General features: G+C 40.2%; 1 protein-coding gene across 11 annotated transcripts in view; it reads left to right on the top strand.

The window, feature by feature from the left end:
* Positions 1-25,151, top strand: part of ATF2 (activating transcription factor 2) — an 81,641-nt gene that overhangs the window by 36,555 nt on the left and 19,935 nt on the right. For all 11 annotated transcript variants that reach the window (XR_014024636.1, XR_014024637.1, XM_081313974.1 and 8 more), the window contains one exon: positions 21,689-21,794. Coding sequence is in view for 9 of the 11 variants with exons in the window: in XM_081313974.1 (XP_081170100.1) it covers positions 21,689-21,794 (106 nt within the window). In the remaining 2 variants the exon portion in view is untranslated. The remainder of the gene's footprint in view (positions 1-21,688; positions 21,795-25,151) is intronic.

The following is a 25,151-nucleotide window of genomic DNA, read 5'->3' as shown; positions in this document are numbered from 1 at the left end:
AGCAATGAATACTAAACTAAAACTTCTGACTAGTAAAAATTATATGTCCTGAATCTAATAAAACACCCAGTCTTTTTAGCAAGTACTTCAGCTAATGACTATTTGCAAATATGGTAAATAAAAAAAACGATTTTCTGACCAGTTGTGCACATTTACAACCAAATTTCGTATGCCTGACAAAAATGTTTGCCAGAGTGAAAATGCTGGTGTGGGTGTACAAGAACTTTATCTGAAAAAGACAGAAGCAACCAATAATCTTCACAGTCTCTCTCTCTCTGTCACAAGTTTGCTTAGTAACCATTTCGGTTAATGACTTGGTTGTTGGAACGGAACTCAGTCGATAAGCAAAGAGTAGATGTAAAGTAGCTGAGCGTGATTTTACAGAAACAGAAGACAACTATGAGCAGTAGATGTCTTGCTCAGTTTGGACAATCATTGCCAACTTCCTTTTTTCAGTAAAGGCAGGTAGAAGAGGATAACCCCTCCAAGACCGAGTGGCTGTGGATACCGGCATTTCGTATGGTTCAACAAGTTCCATCTCTCTTGATGGGGGGGAGGCACTGCCCCCCTCAGAAGGGGCCCGCAACTTGGGTGTCCTGGATTCATGGCTTAATTTGGAAGATCATCTAACGGCCGTGACCAGGGGGGCCTTTGCACAGGTTTGCCTAGTGTGCCAGTTGCGCCCCTTTTTGGACCGAGATGCCCTATGCACGGTTACCCATGCCCTCATCACTTCTCACCTCGATTACTGCAATACTCTTTACATGGGGCTGCCCTTGAAGTGTACCCGGAGGCTTCAGCTGGTGCAAAATGCGGCCATGCGGGAGTTTATGGGAGTGTCTCGATACTCCCATGTTACACCACTCCTCCACGAGCTGCATTGGTTTCTAGTTACCCTTCGAGTATGATTCAAGGTGCTGGTAATAACCTTTAAAGCCCTATATGGCTTAGTCCCAGTGTACTTGCGAGACCACCTGCTGCCATTATCAACCTCCCATCGCCCGGTTCGCTCCCACAGAGTCGGCCTCCTCAGGGTGCTGTCGGCCAGACAATGCCGTCTGGCGACCCCCAGGGGGAGAGCCTTCTCTGTGGGCGCACCAACCCTCTGGAATGAACTGCCTCCGGAGCTGCGGATGGCCCCTGACCTTCGGTCTTTCCGCCGTGACCTGAAGACTTGGTTATTCCAACAAGCGGGTCTGGACTGACTATATGTTTTAAATTTGGCTTTTATTGAGTTAAATTGTCATGTATCAATTACATTTATTGTTTAATTCTTTTTTAAATTTTGTATTCCGTGTTTCTTAAACTTTTTGTTGTTAGCTGCCCTGAGTCCTTAGGGAGAAGGGCGGCATATAAATTCAATAAATCTAATCTAATCTAAGATGGAAAATGGCAGCTACAGTCTTTTTTTACACATTTTGATTGCTAGGCCTATGAAAGGTGGTCTCATCTGCTTTGTTCGGAAGATTATTATTATAGTTCTAGTTAATTCATAAACTAGGCTGTGGTAGGTTGGCCTATACTTCTAGTATAATTTGTTGTTGGTGTTTTATACTATGAGATTTTAACATAATAGTTTTCTTAAGGTATCAGAAGAAAATATTTCTTGAAACATCAATTCACTATAATTGCTTGGAGTTGGTCACTTTGGGCATTATGAAAGAGATATTATCTGAAGACTTCTGTTGGACTACTGAAAAAAGTTCTTCAGACCTTTTTTAACCAATCATCTATCTTGAGAAATTCTGAATATTGAAACACAGTAATAATAATAATAATTTGTTGTTGTTGTTAGCTGCGAAGTCGTGTCCGACCCATCGCGACCCTATGGACAACATTCCTCCAGGCCTTCCTGTCTTCTACCATCTTCTGGAGTCCATTTAAGCTCACGCCTACTGCTTCAGTGACTCCATCCAGCCACCTCATTCTCTGTCGTCCCCTTCTTCTATTGCCCTCGATCTTTCCCAGCATTAGGCTCTTCTCCAGTGAGTCCTTCCTTCTCATTAGGTGGCCAAAGTATTTGAGTTTTAGCTTCAGGATCTGGCCTTCTAAAGAGCAGTCAGGATTGATCTCCTCTAGGACTGACCGGTTTGATCGCCTTGCAGTCCAAGGGACTCGCAGGAGTCTTCTCCAGCACCATAGTTCAAAGGCCTCAATTCTTTGGCGCTCAGCCTTTCTTATGGTCCAACTTTCACTGCCATACATTGCAACTGGGAAGACCATAGCCTTGACTATACGCACTTTTGTTGACAGGGTGATGTCTCTGCTTTTTAGTGTGCTGTCTAGATTTGCCATGGCTTTCCTCCCCAGGAGCAAGCGTCTTTTAATTTCTTGGCTACAGTCCCCATCTGCAGTGATCTTGGAGCCCAGGAAAACAAAATCTGTCACTACCTCCATTTCTTCCCCATTTATTTGCCAAGAATTGAGAGGGCCAGATGCCATGATCTTGGTTTTCTTAATGTTAAGTTTCAACCCAAGTTTTGCACTCTCCTTCTTCACCCGCAACAAGAGGCTCTTTAGTTCTTCTTCACTTTCTGCCATTAGAGTGGTATCATCTGCGTATCTTAGGTTGTTGATATTTCTTCCGGCAATCTTAATTCCAACTTTTGATTCATCTAGCCCTGCCTTTCTCATGATGTACTCTGCATATAAGTTAAATAGGCAGGGCGACAGTATACAGCCTTGCCGGACTCCTTTCCCAATTTTGAACCAATCAGTGGTTCCGTGTCCAGTTCTCACTGTTGCTTCTTGACCCGCATATAGGTTTCTCAAGAGACAAATAAGATGGTCTGGTACTCCCATCTCTTTAAGAACTTGCCACAGTTTGTTATGATCCACACAATCAAAGGCTTTAGCATAGTCAATGAAGCAGAAGTAGATGTTTTTCTGGAACTCCCTAGCTTTCTCCATTATCCAGCGTATGTTGGCAATTTGATCTCTAGTTCCTCTGCCTCTTCGAAATCCTGCCTGTACTTCTGGTAGTTCTCGATCCACATACTGCTGAAGTCTAGCTTGTAGGATTTTAAGCATGACTTTACTAGCATGAGAAATGAGTGCAATGGTGCGATAGTTTGAACATTCTTTGGCACTGCCTTTCTTTGGAATTGGAATGTAAACTGATCTTTTCCAATCCTGTGGCCACTGTTGAGTTTTCCAAATTTGCTGGCAAATTGAGTGTAGCACTTTTACTGCACTGTCTTTTAAGATTTTGAATAGCTCAGCTGGAATACTGTCACCTCCACTAGCTTTGTTGTTGCTCAGCTTTTCTAAGGCCCACTTCACCTCACATTCTAGGATGTCTGGCTCGAGGTCAGTGACCACCTCATTGTGATTATCTGGGACGTTAAGCTCATTCTTGTATAGTTCTTCTGTGTAATTTTGCCACCTCTTCTTAATCTCTTCTGCCTCTGTTAGGTCCCTGCCATTTTGGTCCTTTATCATGCCCATTTTTGCATTAAACGTTCCCTTCATCTCTCCAATTTTCTTGAAAAGATCTCTGGTCCTCCCTATTCTATTGTTTTCTTCTATTTCTTTGCACTGTTCATTTAAGAAGGCATTCTTATCTCTTCTAGCTATTCTCTGGAATTCTGCATTCAATTGGGCATATCTATGTTTTTCTCCCTTGCCTTTCGCTTCCCTCCTTTCCTCAGCTATTTGCAAAGCTTCCTCAGTCAGCCATTTTGCTTTCTTGCATTTCTTTTTCTTTGGGATGGTTTTGGTTGCTACCTGTTGTACAATGTCGCGAACCTCTGTCCATAGTTCTTCAGGCACTCTGTCTATCAGATCTAATTCCTTAAATCTATTTGTCACCTCTACTGTATATTCAACAGGGATATGATTTAATTCATACCTGAGTGGCCTAGTGCTTTTCCCTACTTTCTTCAGTTTAAGCCTAAACTTTGCAAGGAGAAGCTCATGGTCTGAGCCACAGTCAGCTCCTGGTCTTGTTTTTACCGACTGTATAGAGCTTCTCCATCTTTGGCTGCAGAGCATATAGTCAATCTGATTTCTGTGTTGACCGTCTGGTGATGTCCATGTGTAGAGCCGTCTCTTGGGTTGTTGGAAAAGAGTGTTTGCTATGACCATCGTATTCTCTTGACAAAATTCTATCAGCCTGTGCCCTGCTTCATTTTGTACTCCAAGGCCAAACTTGCCTGTTATTCCAGTTATCTTTTGGCTTCCTACTTTAGCATTCCAATCCCCCATGATGATAAGGACATCATTTTTTGGTGTTACTTCTATAAGGTGCTGTAGGGCTTCATAGAACCGGTCAATTTCATCCTCTTCAGCACTGGTGGTTGGGGCATAGACTTGGACTACTGTGATATTGAATGGTTTGCCTTGGATTCGAACTGAGATCATTCTGTCATTTTGAGGATTGTATCCCAGTATTGATTTTCCTACTCTTTTATTGACTATGAAGGCTACTCCATTTCTTCTGAGGGATTCTTGCCCGCAGTAGTATACCTGATGGTCATCTGAATTAAATTCACCCATTCCTGTCCATTTTAGTTCGCTGATACCTAAGATGTCGATGTTCAGTCTTGTCATCTCTTGTTTGACCACGTCCAGCTTTCCTTGATTCATGGATCTTACATTCCAGGTTCCTATGGAGAAAAAATCTTTACAGCATCGGACTTTCCTTTCACCACCAGACATATCCACAGCTGAGCGTCCTTTCGGCTTTGGCCCAGTCGCTTCATTCTTTCTGGCGCTACTAGTACTAGCCCTCTGCTCTTCCCCAGTAGCATATTGGACGCCTTCCGACCTGAGGGGCTCATCTTCCAGCGTCATATCGTTTTGCCTTTTGGTACTGTCCATAGGGTTTTCATGGCAAAGATACTGGAGTGGGTTGCCATTTCCTTCTCCAGTGGATCACGTTTTGTCAGAACTCTCAGCTATGACCTGTCCGTCTTGGGTGGCCCTGCACGGCATAGCTCATAGCTTCATTGAATTACGCAAGCCCCTTCGCCACGACAAGGCAGTAATCCATGACGGGGAATAATAATAATAATAATAATAATAATAATAATAATAATAATAATAATAATAATAATAATAATAATAATAATAATAATATATTATTATTGATCATTGCACAGTCAGCAAGATGTTCAGACTGGATTTGGCATTTTTGTCTACCTATCGAGTCCTTACCAAGGACCTGGGATAGGCAGATGTGGATGTTTGATGGTATTACAGATATCGTCACAGGATGGAAGCAGTTCCTAGTAAGGCCGCCTTTTGCAATTGACTAATGGCAAATTTGTCAATGCCAATGGTGTTCAAGCGGTGCTCCAGATGTTTTGGGATTGCACCCAAGGCACCTTTTACTATTGGTACTACCCTTGCTTGCCTTTGCCACAGTCTTTGTATTTCTATTTGTAGGTCTTTTTTTGTTATCTTCTCCAGTTCTTTCTCGTCTATTCTGCTGTCTCCAGGCACTTCCACCTCCACTATCCAGACTTTTTTGTCTTTCTTATCAACAATTGTTAAGTCCGGGGTGTTATGTTGCAGGTGCTTGTCTGTTTGAATTCTGAAGTCCCAGAGTAGTTTATCATTTTCTATGACTTTCTCTATTTTATGATCCCACCAGTTCTGGCTTACAGGCAAATGATATCTCTTGCAGATCTTCCAATGCACCATTGTTGCTACTTTGTCATGCCGCTGCTTGTAGTCAGTCTGTGCGATCTTGCAGCAGCTTACCAGGTGGTCCACTGCTTCTTCAGCTTCTTTGCATAGGCAGCACTTACTGTCTGTTACTGTCTTCTCAGTTTTGACTTTGTATGCATTTGTCCTTAAAGCTTGGTCTTGTGCAGCCAGAATTAGTCCCTCGGTCTCTTTCTTCAATTTTCCTGCTCTTAGCCATTGCCAGGTCTTGTTATTATCTGCTTTCCCAGCTATTTTTTTTAATGTACTGCCCCTGTAGTGCTTTGTCTTCCCATGCCTCTATTCTGTTCTTCATTTGGTCTTTCTTGTAGGCCAGTTTGGTCTCTCCAGTAGTCAGTAAGCCTTCCTGATATACTAATTTCAGTGCATTTTCATCATTGTCCTTCAGATATTCTTCCAAAGCCATTTTCTTCTTCTTCAACCCTCTGATGTACTTGCAGCATTCCACGTCCACCTATTTGCCTTGGTAGATAAGAGTCTGTCAATGTCACTGCGTGGATGAAGGGCACGATTCATTGTCATTATTTTTCTGGTCTTCCTATCCATTGCTTTTAGTTCTGCTTGAGTCCAGTCCACTATTCCAGCTGTGTATCTAATGACTGGAATTGCCCAGGTGTTGATTTCCTTCATGGTGGTGGTGGTATTATTATTATTATTATTATTATTATTATTATTATTATTATTATTATTATTATTATTATTATTATTATTACTATTACTATTATTATTATTTAATTTCTATACCGCCCTTCTCCCGAAGGACTCAGGGCGGTGTACAGGGCAATACAATAAAAAATACAATGTACAAAAGTTAAGAAAGAATTAAATAATGTAGCCCAAATTACAATAAAAATTAATAAAATTAATATTAAAATACCCCACACCCATGAGACCAGGCCGGCTTGTTCAAATAAGTTAGTTTTTAGGTCATGGCGGAAGGAGTGAAGGTCAGGAGCCATCCGGAGCTCAACCGGTAAACGGTTCTAATGGTCTGGCGTGCCCACAGAGAATGCCCTCCCCCTGGGGGCCACCAGTCGACACTCTTTGACCGACGGCACCCTGAGGAGGCCCTCTCTGTGGGAGCGCACTGGACGAAGGGAAGTTGATGCCGGCAGCAGGTGCTCCCGTAGGTAGTCCGGACCCATGCCATTTAGGGCTTTATAGGTCATTACCAGGATCTTGAATCTCACCCGGAGGGCAACTGGAAGCCAATGCAGCTCGCGGAGTAGAGGTGTTACATGGGAGTATCGGGAAGCCCCCACCACCACTCGCGCGGCCGCATTCTGCACCAGCTGAAGCCTCCGAGTAGTCCTCAAGGGCAGCCCCATGTAGAGAGCATTGCAGTAGTCTAAACGAGAGGTCACGAGCGCATGAGTGACTGTACACAAGGCATCCCGGTCCAGATAGGGCCGCAACTGGCGCACCAGGCGAACCTGGGCGAAGGCCCCCCTAGTCACAGCTCCTATATGATCTTCCAAGGAGAGCTGTGAATCTAGGAGGACACCCAAGTTGCAGGCCCTATCTACGAGGGGTAATATGTCACCCCCCATGATTAGAGATGGAATAATCTGAATTTCCCGAGATGCCGGCACGTACAGCTACTCAGTCTTGTCGGGATTGAGCCGAAGCCTGTTCGTCCCCATCCAGACCCAAACCGCCTCCAGGCAACGGGACATCACATCGAGGGCATCACTGGGGTGGTTTGGGGTAGAGATGAAAAGCTGAGTATCATCAGCATATTGATGATACCCAACCCCAAAACCACGAATGATCTCACCCAAAGGCTTCATGTAGATGTTGAACAGGAGAGGCGAGAGGACCGACCCCTGTGGAACTCCACAAACCAGAGGCCTCGAGGTCGACCTTTGCCCTCCTGCCAACACCGACTGCGAACGTCCCAGGAGGTAGGAGGAGAACCACCGTAAAACGGTGCCTCCCACTCCCAACCCCCTGAGACGCCGCAGTAAGATACCATGGCCGATGGTATCGAAAGCCGCTGAGAGGTCTAATAGGACTAGGACAGAGGAACAACCCCTGTCCTGAGCCTGCCAGAGATCATTCACCAGCGCGACCAATGCCGTCTCCGTGCTGTACCCGGGCCTGGAGCCCGATTGGTACGGGTCCAGATAATCAGCTTCCTCCAGGAACAAAGGGAGCTGATGCGCCACCACACTCTTAACAACCTTCGCAAGAAAGTGAAGGTTGGAGACCGGACGATAGTTGTTTAAAACAGCTGGGTCCAGGGCAGGCTTCTTGAGGAGGGGTCTCACCACCGCCTCCTTCAAGGCGGCGGGAAAACTGCCCTCACTCAAAGAAGCAGTTATCACTGCCTGAAGCCAGCCTTATTATACCTTGGAGGTCTTCTAGTCCAACCCCCTGCTCAGGCAGTCTCTTATTAAAAACCTCCAGTGTTGGAGCATTCACAACTTCTGGAGGCAGGTTGTTGCACTGTTTAATTGTTTTAACTGTCAGGAAATTTCTCCTGAAATATAGTATAACAGCAAGTAAATTTAGCAACTATTGTTAAGAGTGCTCTTGTTCAAGCAATTTGTACGGGTAGTCCTCAACTTCCAACCATAATTGAGGCCAAAATTTCCATTGCTAAGCAAAACAGTTAGATGAGTTTTGCCCCATTTTATGACCTTTCTTGCCACAGTTGTTAAGTGAATCACTAGCGTTGGGATCAGTTGTTAAATGAATCTGGCTTTGCTATTGACTTCGCTTGTCAGAAGGTCGCAAAAAGGGATCCCATGACCTTGGGACACTGCAACCATCTTACATACATGCCAATTAACAAGCTTCTGAATTTTGATCACATGACCATGGGGATGCTGCTGCAGTCTTAAATGTGAAAAACGGTCATAAGTCACTTTTTCGTATGGTGGTGTGACTTCAAATGGTTCTAAGTGGAGAATTATCTGTATTCCAATCCCCTCACCCCACACACAGACACAACATAATAGAGTGCTGAACTTACAGAGAGATGCTAGTAAGATAGCCCAAGTCCCAACTAATTTGTCCAGCAAAGATCATCGGTAGAGAGTATCATCTAGGTCAGGATCAGCAGTACAGTATGCCTACAATAACTTCAGATACCAGCATCTTACAAAATTTCCAAATTTTAGGAAATCTCAAAACTCTTGGGAAGTATTACAAAATTTTGTATACATATAATCTTGTTGAGCCTCAGTAACATTGGTCAAAATTCATGAGTTTATTGTTTCATGGTTCGTTTAGCAATTAAAAATAAATATACCTGTGAGATAGTAATATAGAGATTTATGGTGAAAACAGTCTCTTTTACTTTTGCCCAGAAAGTTATCTAAGACAATTTGGAGTTGAGTGTGATATCCCAATAGGCCACATCTATCTGGAATAAATGTGACCTAATATAGGTTTCTACTTGTGTTAATAACTTTTTCTGCTTAGAACTGCAATTGGGTGAAAGTATTTCTTTTCACATTCTCAGGAATTACCTTCACATTAATATTTATTTATTTATTTATTAGTTTTTATAAACCGCCCTTCTCCCGAGGGACTCGGGGCGGTGTACAGAGGAAGGAAGGTATACAGACCGAACAATAAAATAATAAGAAACACTAATGAACACAAACTGGGACCCCAATTAACGTTATCATGCCAGGCCAGCCTGCTGGAACAGGAAAGTTTTTAAGTCGCGACGGAAGGTACGGAGGTCAGGGGCCATCCGGATTTCGGTTGGTAAGGTGTTCCAGAGGGCTGGCGCACCCACTGAGAATGCCCTCCCCCTGGGGGCCACCAGCCGACATTCCTTGAGCGGTGGCACCCTGAGGAGGCCCTCTCTGTGGGAGCGCACAGGACGGTGGGGTGCTGACATCGGCAGAAGGTGCTCCCGTAGGTAGTCCGGACCCATGCCATGTAGGGCTTTGAATGTCATTGTTAGCACCTTGAACTTCACACGGAAGGCAACCGGAAGCCAGTGCAGCGCACGGAGGAGAGGTGTGATATGGGAGTATCGGGAGGCTCCCAAGAGTGTCCGTGCCGCCGCACTTTGCACCAGTTGAAGCTTCCGAGTGGATCTCAAGGGCAGCCCCATGTAGAGACCGTTACAATAGTCTAGGCGAGATGTCACAAGGGCATGGGTGACTGTACGTAAGGAATCCAGGTCCAGATAAGGCCGTAGTTGGCGAACTAGTCGAACCCGGGAGAAGGCCCCCTTGGTCACAGCTCCAATGTGGTCTTCCAGGGAGAGCTGCGAGTCTAGGAGGACACCCAGGTTGCGGGCCCTATCAACAGGGGGCAGTAACTTGTCCCCAATGTTAAGCAGTGGGACGTTCTGAATCTCCTGGCTTGCCGGTACGTACAGCCATTCAGTCTTGTCCGGGTTCAGTTGAAGCCTGTTTCTCCCCATCCATTCCCGGACCGCTTTCAGGCAGCGGGACATCACGTCTAGGGCATCACTGATATTGTTAGGAGTTGAGATAAAAAGCTGGGTGTCATCAGCATACTGATGGTACCCTACTCCAAAACTGCGAATGATCTCACCCAGCGGTTTCATGTAGATGTTGAACAGGAGAGGCGAGAGGACCGACCCCTGAGGGACTCCGCAAGCGAGAGGCCTCGGGGTCGACCTCTGTCCCCCTGTCAGCACCGACTGCGAGCGACCCTGGAGAAAGGAGGAGAACCAACGCAGAACCGTGCCTCCCACTCCCAGTCCCCTGAGGCGTCGCAGCAAGATACCATGGTCGATGGTATCGAAAGCCGCCGAGAGGTCTAATAAGACTAGGACAGAGGAATGGCCCCTGTCCCGGGCTCTCCAGAGATCATTCATCAGAGCGACCAATGCCGTCTCCGTGCTGTAGCCCGGCCTGAAACCCGATTGGTACGGGTCTAGATAAACCGCTTCATCCAGGATCTGAGGAAGTTGGTGCGCCACCACGCTCTCAACAACCTTCGCAAGGAAGCGAAGATTGGAGACTGGACGAAAGTTATTCAAAGAGGATGGGTCCAAGGTGGGCTTCTTGAGGAGAGGTCTCACCACCGCCTCCTTCAAGGCGGTGGGGAAGTGACCCTCACTCAGAGAAGCAGAGATGACCGCTAGGAACCAGCCTCGTGTCGCCTCTCGAGCTGCATAGGCCAGCCAGGAAGGGCACGGGTCCAGTAAGCATGTGGAGGAGCTCAACCTTCTCATAATAGATGTAAAAGAAATACATAATTTACATTCTGCTATCAGCAGAACTGGTCGTTGTAAAGGCCAGGATAGTCAAGAAAATTAAATGTCAAAGAAATAATTAAACCATGCTTTTTACAAAAACATTAATCCTGAATTTCTGTAATTCTTCACTTGACATGTTTCCAGAGCTGATCAGGGTGAGCAATGATGAACTGCAGTTAGTTACATTCAGTATCAAATATGATAAATTTGGTCTTCCACAGTATGCCGACTCTGAAATAATATAAAGGTTCAAATAAACAGATTCAGGAATGTAATTAAAAGCCTGTAATTGTAAAATACAAATATTACTGTAAATAGATTTTTATTGTTTTGAAAGCTAAAAGATGTCAATTGTAATATTAATTGATTTGATTAATTACTCTGGGTTCTATTTCAGAATAAATACTGGTCAAAATATAAAACAATGGGACGAACATGGGATAAATACATAATTTTGGAAATGAAAAGATTCAAATATCAAATAGATACTTTAATTAAAAGGTATTAACATCTGGCTTGGATTACAAACATACAGTAGATTATTATTTCTGTCTTTGAGGCTGAGACCTTCAACTCCTCATTCATAAGCACACAAATACAGTCATACCACTTGACTGCTTTGAAACTCATTGAATTTGGTACTCGACATATTTTGATGAGAAAATTTTGTTTTGGTACTTAATGCACAAGCTAGAACTTGTTGGTTGCCTCATGAAATGAACAGCCAGGTCAATTGACTAGCGTTTATTCTGCAAAAAATAAATTGAATAAGCAGATAAGGCAATCTGAGGTGAAATCACCTGATGACCATATGTGGTGTGGCAGCTGGTTTAGTGAATGAGTTTACCATAGTCAAACTGAGCTTGTGCCCATGACACTCAAAATTGCAAATTCACTCACATAATTTAAAGCTGAAAAATGCTGCCCTTGGGTTAATTAGTATATTATAAAAAGAAATTGAAGGCAGCCACAAGAAGGGAATACAAAAAATATATATAAAATTAAAGAAAAAAAGTTTTGCCATTTCAATCTGGTCAGAACTTGAGTTGGCTGCCAAAAGTCATAACTCAGTAATATTTTGGCACTCTGTAGCAGGAGTCCTAAAGGAACGGAGATCCGCATTTGATATACCAATCCCAGCTGAGGACTGGGAGAATTATTATCTATGTCTGTTTGCTTCTATGGAACCTGTAGAGAAACCGTTTTTAAGCAGTGATTTAGTAAACTCTAGAACTCCGCCCCTTTGGCCTCCAGTATCGGTAAAAGAGATACAATCCATCATTAAAAGCCGAAAGAGTAATAAAGCCCCAGATGAGGATTTTATGCCAGAATTATTTAAGAAATTCCCCGACTGGTGGGGTCCAGTACTGGGAGGTCTTTTTACACATATAAATAACACTTGCCATATACCGGATGGGTGGAAGATGGCAGTAGTTGTCCCCATATATAAAAAGGAATAAAAAGGATCCTAGTAACTATAGGCCCATTAGTCTTATTGACCTTGTAGCAAAAATATATTTTGAATAGAATTGAAATCTGGGTAGAGGAAAATCATATCCTCACAGCAGAACAAGCAGGTTTTAGACAAAACTTATCTACCATTGATAACTGCTTTGTCCTGAGCCAAATGTGCCTAGAAGAGGAGATTCTTTTTTATTTTATTTTTATTAATTTTCCAATATTACAATAGTATCTTTAAAAAGCAACATGGTGCCTGGGTTACAGCAGTTCCATTTCAGACAAATACATATTATTACAAATCTCCAAATTGTTGTAACCAATATTTCCTCTCTCGTTTCCTTTAATACATATTATCTCTTATCTAACATACTTCTCATTGCTATCCATCAGTCATTTAATAGTTTTCTTATATTTGTCAATACCTTGGTAAATTTTATATTTTAACATTCCATCTTTAAGACATCAAACACCTTATATATTTTTCCAGCTTTAATTTTACATTGATATTAAAATTAAATGTTTAAAGTTCCTCATTTTCATATTTCTAAATAACCTCCTTTCTCTTTACACAATTTTCTTCGATACCTAGTAATGTAAATATACTTCTTATTTATCTCATTTCCATATCAAAAAGTTAGTAGTACAATATAAGAATGGTAGTCATTAGAATACCAATTGCAAGGAGGAAAAAGAGGAGGAGGACAATATAATATTCTTATTTCTCATTTATAGTTTTCACATATTGAAAATTACGGTAACCAAAATTTCAACATTTAATACATCATTTCATGTCACTACAGCCAAGTATATTAGTTACATTGTATCATTCTTAACATATATACATCTTAATCCATTTCATTGAAAGAGCTCAATATTTCAATGTTAGTATTCATACATCTGTATTTTGTTTTGTTTTTTAATTAGTATTTTATCTACTCATAATAACAATCTCATAATCCAAGTACAATCTTGTCTATTTTGGTATTATCTATTTCAGTCCTCTTAAATATGCCCATATTTCTTCAATCTTATTCTTGCTTTCTTCCTTTGCCATATCATTTTTTGCTTCTTTGCCTCAGGGTTATCAAAGCATTCTTGTGTTGTTATATCATATTGAAGTAGCCCTCCAATATCCATTTTTGAAGGATTGAGGAGTCTGTTAACAACGCCAAATCTTCTCATTATTTTCACCTCTTGATATAATTGTCCTGGACTGAATAAATTTTGTTCCACCCGTTTCTCATTTTGGTCTTCAAAAGTCTGTGCTTGTTGAATAGTTAATTCTTCTGCCAATGTATTTGATTGTTCAATTTCTTCTGTTAAGTTCTGTCCCAATAAAATATTAGTTGTAGTCACAGTTTGAGTTTATTTCTTCGAGATACTTTCTAATTCTTTTCCAAAAGCTCTTATTTCATCGCCAGCTGTAGAAAGGAACTGATAAGTTTGGTAGGATATTTCCCACATAGCATAGATTTGTTTTTGAAACTCTTCCATGGTGGAGTTTCACATCTGGTGTTCAAGGTTAATCTTATCTTGTTTTTCTTAAATGTTTTCTTTTTTTTTTTAAATTAAGTCAGATTGCAATTTCAGGTTTAGCCACTGGGTGTCCCCCAAGTGCTTTGAAAATTCTTTTCTTTTAGTCCGTTTCTTTTTTCAACTTTTTTAAAAAAAACACCCCTGAGCTTGCTCGCTGCTTATTTGAAGGGAGGGTTAAATTCCCCCCTCCCTCTCCACAGGGGGGAAGGTACTTAGCAGCTTATTTAGGTGAAAATAAGAAGTTTAAAGTATAAGAGAGGAATCTTACCCCCGTCTCTTCCACGCTGCTTTAATGTTGCCTGGTGGTAAGTTTGACTTTGGCTGTCTACAGCCTAGTAACTGGCCATATTACTATGGCCGGTCTTTCATCTGCCGGTTCGAAGGGAATGCAGGCACTAACGGGGGGTTGCAGCTCCCCCACATTTCTGCAAAAGCCCCTTCTTGCTGGTCACCCCTCCAGGGTGACTCTTCAGCCCTTTTAGGACCCCCCCAGCAATGCAAAACTGGACTTGGAAGACTAGAGCTGTCCTCCAGACGTCCATGTCAGCTGGCTTGGCAAACCGGAAGCCTAGAAGAGGAGATTCTGTTTGCTGCCTTTATAGACCTTACAGCAGCATTTGATACTGTAGACAGAGAAGTACTATGGAGTAAATTGACATCTCTTAAAATAGAACCTAGACTGCTAGCTTTGATTAAAGTCCTTTACACAAGTACCTGTTTGAAGGTGCGGTATGGGGTTAATGGGGCCCTTACTAACAGGATTCACACAAATAAAGGGGTAAGACAACAGTGTATCCTGGCCCCATTATTATTTCATCTGTACATTAATGACCTGCCAGGGTTAATGAAGGATCCCATGGTACATATGCCAACGATCCTAAACATACTGTAACAGCTTGCTCTATGCCGACGATATGATCCTATTATCTTATTCACAAGTAGGATTGTGCAGGCTATTAAGAAGGTTTAACTCCTATTGCCAGGACAATTCCCTAACCATCAGTAAATCTAAATAAAAAATCATGGTGTTTGGAAAACATCATGAGAGACATAGATGGCAATTAGATGGTGAACCAACTGAACAGGTTAACACCTTTGTATACTTAGGCGTAACGTTTTCCAAGACTGGACCTTGGGCTTGCCATCATCAAGGGAGCACACTTAGAGCAAAGGCTCGTTTGAATCTACTGCTTAAATTAAAGAATCATAGTTATCCACGGTCCCTTGTCCCATTAATCAGAGTATATAAAGCTAAGGTTACTCCTATGCTTTTGTTTGGAGCAGAAGTTTGGGGTATATACTCAATTGCAACACTTGACTAAACGCAGTCCCAGGACCCGAGATGTATTTTGGGCATAGATCCAAGAACATCTGCTGCAGCAGTTAGAGCTTAAACTGGGAATTCATATAATTCATGCTCTATCCAAAATCAGAACATATAATTACTGGCATAAAATTAATGAAATAGAGAGTGATAGACTCCCCAAGTTATGCCTATTAGAGCAGATAAAATTACAATCACAAACTTCCTGGTTCACTAAATTGACAAATTTTGTAAGAAGCTGTGATCGTTACAGGGGAACGATCTAAAAGAAGAGCTGCCCAAAGAATTAAGGATATTGAAGCACAAAATGACATAGCCATCCTTAGTAAGATGGGTAACTTGAAATGGTTGAGCAAATACAAACACACTTTTCAAGCAGACAGCTGTTTGAAGTTACAACTGCCAAAACATCTTAGGGAAATATTCATGCGAGCGAGATTTGAACAGCTTGACACAATGGTCAGATACGGGAGATTCCACTCTATACCGTTTAATGGACGTCTCTGCATCTGCGGAGCGGCACAGGTTGAGGACCTGGTTCACATCCTATTTCACTGCTGCCTGTATTAGAGCGTGAGAGACAGGTACCTTGGCCTATACACTAAACGAATGGCCCATTGGGACCCCCATATCAAAATAATTATGTGCGGCCAGAATTTGAAAATTACATTTAACACAGCACAGTACCTGAGCAAAATGTTTGGCTGAGATCGGCATATATGAGACTGATTGGGGTAGATTGTAGGGGTGATAGTGAAATATGATTTTATCGTATATTATTTATCTACATCTTAAATTGCCATATTTGATTCTAATTTCAATTTTAAAAATGTATTTTATCCCAATTTCCTTTTACGTTGTATTTTGTTTCTATTTTATTTTAAATTGTATTTTAACCAATTCCATTCTAAATTGTCTTTAGTGCATTTTAGTATAATGTGTGTTTGGAATGCTGCACCTTGATATGGCCCACGGACTAATCAATAAAGATTATTATTATTAAGTGTATTATATGTATTATATGTGCTCACTACTTTTGATATTTTCAAAAGGGGAAAAAAAACCCTACAGGGAGCATCAGCCTCAGGAGCTATTCCTTTTTTTTACTGCCCAGCTGATAGATATATTTATTTATTTTATTTTTATTCCATTTATATCCCGCCCTTCTCCGAAGACTCAGGGCGGCTTACAAGCTTAGCAGTAGCCTTCATTCTATGTATATGCCTGCTTATTAGGGCTTTCACACACCCCCCAAGCGGCATTATTACAAAGTCAGCTTAATTGCCCCCAACAATCTGGGTCCTCATTTTACCTACCTCGGAAGGATGGAAGGCTGAGTCAACCTTGAGCCTGGTGGGATGCGAACCTGCACTAATTGCAGGCAGCTGGTGTTAATATATATACTGTATATATATATATTATATAATATGTACTGTACAAATAGCTATTTAACATGGGAGAAATAACTACCTTGACAAAACTACTTTTCCCTACCTGCAGCTCAACAATTAAGTTGCAATAGGGAGCCAACTTGTTTTCCTGCCTCCTTTCTTCTTTTAATGTATATTCTTGAAGCTATCACACTTGCCCTTGCCTGCCAAGTGGCTATTTACATCACTAAGAGCAGGAAAGTGATGGGGCGATTCTACCATTCCCCAGCCAGCAGGTAGAGATTATTCTGCACGAGAATCTTTTAGCCTGTACAGGACATTCTGCAACCCAAGATATTTTCTTGGAATATGCTCAGGTCACGTAGGATATTTGACTGGCTAGGTGTTCGATTCTTCCCCCCCCCCCCCCCCGCCAGTACAATTCATAAAATTTAGATGTTCAGTTCTGTTCACTAGCAGTTGTAGCAAAGGAAAGATTACAATTCTTCCTATTACACTTAAAAGGCTGTCCTATGAATTTAAGCAGCATTGAGACGACTGTACATTTTGGAGTTTATTATCTAGGCATTTTAGGTGTTGGCTCTGAAACGTTTTTGTGGAGGTAGTGAATTTGTTTTAAATGTTTTTAAGTTGGGACAAATTATTCCAAAGTGGCTTATATAATTAAAATAATTACATATAATTTAAATGTAAAAATACAGATATCAGTTTATTGCAGGAATAGTTGACAATGATACCTGGACTTAAACTAATTTGTTCAATTTGACATACTGCAAGTCTACATCTCCTGAAGCCCTAAAGGTTCCCAAAACTTCCTGAAAGTTCTCATCAAATTGTACTTTCTATTTTCTAGAAGGAGATATTTATTAAATACATAGGTAAAGGTAAAAGTTCCCCCGCACATGCGTGCTAGTCGTTTCCGACTCTAGGGGCCGGTGCTCATCTCCGTTTCATAGCCGAAGAGCCAGCGTTTGTCCGAGGACGTCTCCGTGGTCATGTGGCCAGCATGACTAGACGCCAAAGGCGCATGGAACGCTGTTACCTTCCCACCGTAGTGGTCCCTATTTTTCTACTTGCATTTTTACGTGCTTTCGAACTGCTAGGTGGGCAGAAGCTGGGACGAGTAACAGGCGCTCACTCTGTTACGCGGCACTCGGGATTCGACCCGCCAAACTGCCGACCTTCTGATCGACAAGCTCAGCGTCCTAACCCACTGAGCCACCGCGTCCCTATTAAATACATAGGGAGAACCGATTTTAGTTATTCTTAATTAATTAATTAAATCTTAATTTTAATTATACAGAAATGAAATTAAATAAAATTAAGCTTTTGTCCTAGCCAGAGGACAGTACAGAGAAGAGCAACAAAGATGATTAGGGGACTGGAGGCTAAAACATATAGGGAACGGTTGCTGGAATTGGGTATGTGTAGTTTAACGAAGAGAAGGGTGAGGGGTGACATGATAGCAGTGACGCAATATCTCAGGGGCTGCCACAAAGAAGAGGGAGCCAAGCTATTCTCCAAAGCACCTGAAAGCAGGACAAGAAGCAATGGATGGAAACTAGTCAAGGAGAGAAGCAACCTAGAACTAAGAAGAAATTTCCTGACAGTTGGAACAATTAACCAGTGGAACAACCTGTCTCCAGAAGTGGTGAATGCTCCAACACTGGAAGTTCTTAAGAGACTAGACAGCCATTTGTCTGAAATGGTATTCCTGCCTGAGAAACGAGGTTGGACTAGATGACCTCCAAGGTCCCTTTCAACTTAAATAATAAATAAATAATAATAATTTATTTAGCCTTACTATCTCTTGTCATATTGAAGTAAAACCTTGGGTCCAGAAATGTTCTGGAAATCTGTGCAGCAGAATTAACTTTTTATTTAAAACTACAAAAAAAAAGAGCCAGCTATGTCTAATGTATAACGGCTGAGATATATGCTGATATTTATTGATAGATAAATATTGGTGGTAACTTAAATAACCTGACCACAAAGTCAAAGGTCAAAACCACCTTTTTACTTTCTCAGTGTTGTTCATTCTGTTGCATAATTAGGTCTATCTCAGGCCTGGTCTGCAAAAATCCAGACAATCGCCAATGGTAGCACATACTGCATGCTGAAAGTGTGTTAGTACATAAAACAAAGACATTGCAACTTGGATGCGCAGCCAAATCAAAACCTGAAGCTTTTTAGTTTCAGCTGGGACAAAATCCAGAAGGGTATATAATAGGGTCAATGGTGGTTTTGTTCTCGTTTCTCTGTTCCTCCATGGCCATTGTCCTTGCCCTCCGACCAAATTCAGCACCTTCTTTCTCCCCCTGACATGTTTACATTCAAATACCTGCCTTTCTTCTTTCCTCTCCATATTTCGTCACACTTGAATTCAGCCAGCCTGTCCATTCCTCTCCAATCTTCACAGTATTTGTTTCCATCACCTCCCTTAGCTGACACCACATGTGCTACCAGTGAAGGCCCGAATTTTTTTTTCCTTGCTGTTCCTATTCCAGAACAGGTCCTACTTGAAATATGTTTCAGGTTCATGCTCAGACAAAATATGTGTTTTGATCTGAGCTGCCAGTTCCTTATACTTAAGTTCTCTATGCAGAGAACGTTTTGCACATCCCTACTTTGCCGCCATCTAGGGGTCATTTGGATTGTGCAGCCTGGATCTGTACACCATAAAAAAAAGATTAATATTTTATTTTTTATTTTTTTTATTTTAATTCCATTTATATCCCGCCCTTCTCCGAAGACTCAGGGCGGCTTACAAGCTTAGCAGTAGCCTTCATTCTATGTATATGCCTGCTTATTAGGGCTTTCACACACACCCCAAGCGGCATTATTACAAAGTCAGCTTAATTGCCCCCAACAATCTGGGTCCTCATTTTACCTACCTCGGAAGGATGGAAGGCTGAGTCAACCTGAGTCAATATGAAGTAGGAATATAGCATTCTTTAATAGAGTTTCAGATTATTTTAAATTAAATGGAAAAATGTATTCTAAATATATCCTTCTGGTCTACCATTTAGATATTGTTGGGGGGGACGGTTGTACCAGTAGTTACATATATATCCTCTGGTTGTGTCAGTTCACTGAGTATACTTACTAATTGGCGATCATAGGTAGGCTCATAAGACAGTATATGGATTACAAATCCTAACTTACATAAATTAGCACAAATATGAGGGAATAAAACAAGGTTTCTGTTGTCTTGCGGTATACAATCCAAAATATAGTGTTTGAGCAAGGAGTGCTGCATGTGGTATGGGTGCAACTAATAGTGATAACCTAATCTGCATCTTTTCTATTTTACCGTCTTACTAAAAAGTTACATGTAAGCTTCAGTTAAGGTCATGATGAACAGCAGACATCAACATTTATGGGGTTCATCTGATGATGACCATGAAACATTACAATTTGAAATTAAGAGGAATTTGAACTAATAAATGAAAAATGTGCCTCTGTGAAATCTAAGAAAAAAATGGAAAGATGTAAGAGATGCAAATCATGTTTTTCATCCTTGTGGGATTAAGTTTGTTAAAACATGTAGGGAAGTGATGGGTTCTGTTTAAAACATGTAGGGAAGTGATGGGTTCTTTGTGGAATCAACTGCCGGTTGAGCTCCGGATGGCACCGGATCTCCGCTCCTTCCGGCGCGGGTTAAAGACCCATTTATTCGAACAAGCTGGCCTGGCCTGACGGGGAGTTAACTCAGGGTTTTAATATTTGTATATTTTTACTGTCTTATTTGGGGCAATAATTTAATTCTTTTTTAACTTTTGTACTTTTGTATTTTTATTATATGCCCTGTTCACCGCCCTGAGTCCCTCGGGAGAAGGGCGGTATAAAAATTTAATAAACTTAAACTTAATTATGAATGAAAATATCTGGGTTCTGGATTACCATTGAGGTAGGAATCATATACTCAAGTGAACGGTGATACTGTGGTGGAAGAACAAAGGACAGATTTTAAGAGAGAAAAGCCAAGAAATAAAAGTGAAAATAAAACAAAAAAATGAATGTGATAAGGAATAGAATATAGGAAAAATGATGAAAAGTGAGGCATCAGTGCTATGAGAATGTTGAAAAACCGAGCTTCAAATTGTAGAATTTGTAACTGGAGAAATCTTAAGATATGATGTGGTTTATTTATGAAAGGTTCCATAAAAGTGTGTGTTTGATGTGCATGAAGACTTCATCTGTAACTTTTATTGGTTTGGAAAGTGAATGTGTACTTTTATATGCAGACCTTGCCATTTTGATTGAGAAATTGAATGGTTTACCCTGAATATTAGATTTTATTTTTGCCAAAAGGAGCATAGAGAGATGCCATTTTCTCATGCCAAGAGAAAAGAGAATAATCAGTTGCAATTTATATATAAATGAGAAAACACTAGAGCAATTAGTGCAGCTTGCAGCTTGATAATTTATTGAAATAGATGGGGAAATTCTAAGAGATAAACATTGTTGTAAAAAGGTAGTGGATAGCATATGGTCTGTTACAAGGAATGCTTATTCCTACTTTGTTATGTGAAATGAGAATGAGCATATAAAAGGAGAAGCGTAAGTAAACTGAATGTAGTGAGATTGTATACTACACAATACTACTTTAATACTACACAGAAAATACGTGAAGAAAGGGGAAGAACAGGAAAGCCATGCTTGAATGCAGATGATGAAATCTTCAAGATAGGAGGGAGGATTTTAAATAACAAAAGGCAACGTGCAAGATACTGTAGGGCCATAGAGGTTAGAGGAAAAGAAGAAATAGATAAAATGAAGGGAAAAGAGAATTCAATTAGCAAATATGAATATTACTACGAGGGAGGAATTCCCACTTTATTTATTTATTTATTATTTATTAAATTCATTTGCTGCCCATCTCATTTCAAAGTGACTGGATTTGTGTAACAAAAGAATGGAAACAAAGGAATGGCCACAACTTCAGTTATTCATTCAATTTATATCCCACTTTTCATAAATACTTTTTGGTATTAATCTGCACCTGAAGTATGTGCTTTGACTTTTGTCTGTTCGGGATCTTGTAAACCTCAGTCTGAAATGCACATAATTTAATATAGCTAAAATACAGGGTTTTATTTATTTATTTAGAATGAAGTCACCCTGCTGAGAAATGAAGTGGCACAGCTGAAACAGCTTCTTCTGGCTCATAAAGATTGTCCTGTTACAGCTATGCAGAAGAAATCTGGCTATCATAGTGAGTAATATTCCATTCCCCATGCCTCTAAGTTATACCGGTAAAATACCGAGAAGTACCAAACCAAGAAAACATTAATACTGAAAAATGATGCTGAAATGTTTCACATAGTTTGGGCAAAATATGTTCAGGGACAACATAATTCACAGAATTTTTTTTAAAAAATAAGTCTTTAATAAGTCCTCTTGAGGATAATGTTATATATTTATATTGAATAGCTGTTGGATGACTATTAATTTTCATCCAAAAGAATAATATATAATATTGCTGAATGGAAAAAAATAAACATTAATATTTATGGATCAAACAATGTAAAGGTAAAATGTAAAAAACTAAATTGTTGGCTTCCTGATTCTTTCAGCACTTCAAAGGTTAATTGTGTATGTCTTACTTGGGGATATAATAAAAAGTCCAGAAAGCATTCACTGCAGTAGAATAAATGGCCAATTTTGTCCATTGTACACAAATTTATAACAAATAACTGAGCTGGGAATGCATTAGGCAACATTCATAATATATAACCCACAGCTTTCGGTTTTTATGATTTAGTGATATTTCAGGGTATTTGTAAATGTGAAGATTGTTTCTGCCATATGTAGCCACTTCATTTTAATTTGCCAGTGTCAGTAATTTAGGAGAATAAAAGAACATTTTGTATTGCATGTGAACAGTTCCTCAGGTGCTTGCGATAAAACTTAATGGCCACCATCTTTACTTGTAGCCATTGTAAGCAATTTCATCAGAATGGGCAATATTTTTTAATTTAAAAGATTCTGGAGATTTAGCAACTCTCTGTGACTGTATATATTTAGCACATTGATTTTGTTAAGTTTTGAGGTTATAAATCTCAGTCCTTTTGATCTCCAGTCATTTTGACAAGATAGAAAGTGGCATCTTGGAGCAAATTGAAACGATACAAAAATATATTTTGAATTTATATTAACAATGATTGTTGCAGGGATGAGGCTATTATAGTTCCTATCTGACAAAACAATATTATTTCATATATTTAGGCTGCTATAGGATAGCTTCCTGTATGCATAGTTTGCTGAATGAGCTTAGATGTCTTGAATATTAATGTAAAAATAACTTTTTTCTCCTCTGTCATATTTAACTATCTCAGAGACATTAGTATATGCTATTTTTATTCTGTATGGAAGTCAGCACTGAAAATAACATTAAAATAGCATTACCACTCAAAAGAAATAGTTATCAGACTATAAGCAGACTATAACCAGAATATACACATGGAAACACAAGTAAAAAATTGGCATATGCCATTAAGATGTATAATACATATAACCCTACATCCATATCCAAGTGGCCAAATTATAATTTAAAAATTGAACACATGCTACACAATTCACTGAAGCCTCAAAGGACCCAAAAGATACTATGGCAGTAAGATCACAAAATGCTGCTACCTATTTTATGCAATAAGATGCCCTAAGAATCCATTCTAGGATTTCTATTGGATAGAAATATTTGACTCAGTGAAAATAAATTTTCTCCTCTTACTAGCTGAAGGCATCAATATTTGCTCCAAGAATGAAATTACACAATACCTTATGTGTTTAATACTTACAAGTTTTCAGCATTTTTCAGATGCTGTATAGTTCTTTGGGCATTTTAAATTGTGTGTGTTCAGTGTCTTTAAATGATATAAAGGAACCAAAAATAAAAAAGGTATAGTCCAGGGGTCCCCAACCCTCGGTCCGTGAACCAGTACCGGTCCGTGACATCCCAGCAACTGGGTCACACAAACAAGCAAAGCCCCATCTGCAGGATGCAGGCAGCACACAAAACCACGCACCCTCCGGTCCATGGTAAAACCTCTCTCCACGGAACCGGTCCCTGATGCTCAAAAGATTGGGAGCCTCTGTATAATCCATTGAGTTCTCTATCTTAAATACTTAAAAATGTTCTAATAAAAATTACTTTCCTGTTTTCTGAATTTTAAATTAATATTTAAACTGTATTAGTTGTACATACAAATGTCTTTGTTAATTACTTTTGGCTATCAGCCTTTTTTCTTGTGTATTTCTATGTCATGTAAAATTAACATGACAAACCTGTTTATTTCATCTGGTAAATTAAGTCCAGTTCTCCAACATGGAGTCTGGCACAAAGTGGAAACTTTTCTGCAAAATCCAAATCTGTTTATTAGCCATGTAAGTTAATTAGACTTGTAAACTCCAGATCCAAAAACTTACTACTAAGTTGCAGGCTGAAAATTTTATTTTAATATTTATACGCACTCTCCATACAGTCATATTTCTATTCACAACATATAATTCTATGTGTTACCAGGAATGCCTGCAAAGTAGAGAAACGTGTAAAGCTGTATATTCATTCCAGAATATATATTTTTTAATCCCATTTATATCCCGCCCTTCTCCGAAGACTCAGGGCAGCTTACAATCTAAGAAGCACAAATCAATGTGCTTAGCAATAGCCTTCATTCTATGTATATGCCTGCTTATTAGGGCTTTCGCCCCCCCCCCCAAGCGGCATTTTTACAAAGTTGTATAGTTGTAATATAACTATATTATATATAGTTGTTGAGAACCAGGGATGTGCTTTTGGATTCACTAGCTTCATCATAGTTATTGGTACTGGAAACCTATTCTGAATAAAGAGGCAAATATTTTAGAAATAGAAGATAAAATAATATATTTACTCTATAAGTTATTTGGTAAATCCAGAATCAGTTGGAGTGGATTGTGCCTAAGGTAGATATAATAATAAAACTTACAAATGCTTGATTGGGTAAATATAGTTTTTTAATGCTATGATAGAACAAAAGGAATAGGCTAATGTAATAGTGTGTTGTTTTTAAATAAAGACACACACTCACTAAATAGAACTTTGTTACAGGTATGATAATTAACATTTTTGAAACAGTTGATGGAAGTTCAGTATTGAGTGGAAATTTGCTCACAAACTGCAATTTTCTCTTCCCCCTGTACAAGCCACCCATTTCAAAGTAGATTCTCTAGGACAGATTCTTAGAGGGAGGAAAGACGTGGCCTTACTCCCTAGCCCATTGATGGAAGCAGTTCTACCAGCAACAAAGCCGTGTGGGATGCTACTGGCAGGACATTCTCCAAGTGATCATTTGAATTGGGCAGAGCTGTTTTAGCTACCCAGCTTTCCTCATTGGTTCCCTATGCCCATTGTTTCCTTCCTTGGAGGATTTCAGGTCTTGTGAGGAACTAGAGAAGAGAAGGAAAAGGCAAAAGAATATTAACTAGTTGTTTCTCGGTTATTAAAATAAAACATTTCTTCGCAATATGTGCGACTAGCAGCTAAAAGGCAGTTTAATAGAACAGGAGCTTGCTCTTTTGTAGGACTGAC

The sequence above is a fragment of the Vipera berus genome (assembly GCF_964194415.1).
Source record: "Vipera berus genome assembly, chromosome: 1".
In the NCBI taxonomy this organism is placed as follows: domain Eukaryota; kingdom Metazoa; phylum Chordata; class Lepidosauria; order Squamata; family Viperidae; genus Vipera; species Vipera berus.
The sequence above is the reverse complement of the archived record's forward strand: the minus strand, read 5'-3'. Positions and strand labels throughout refer to the sequence as shown.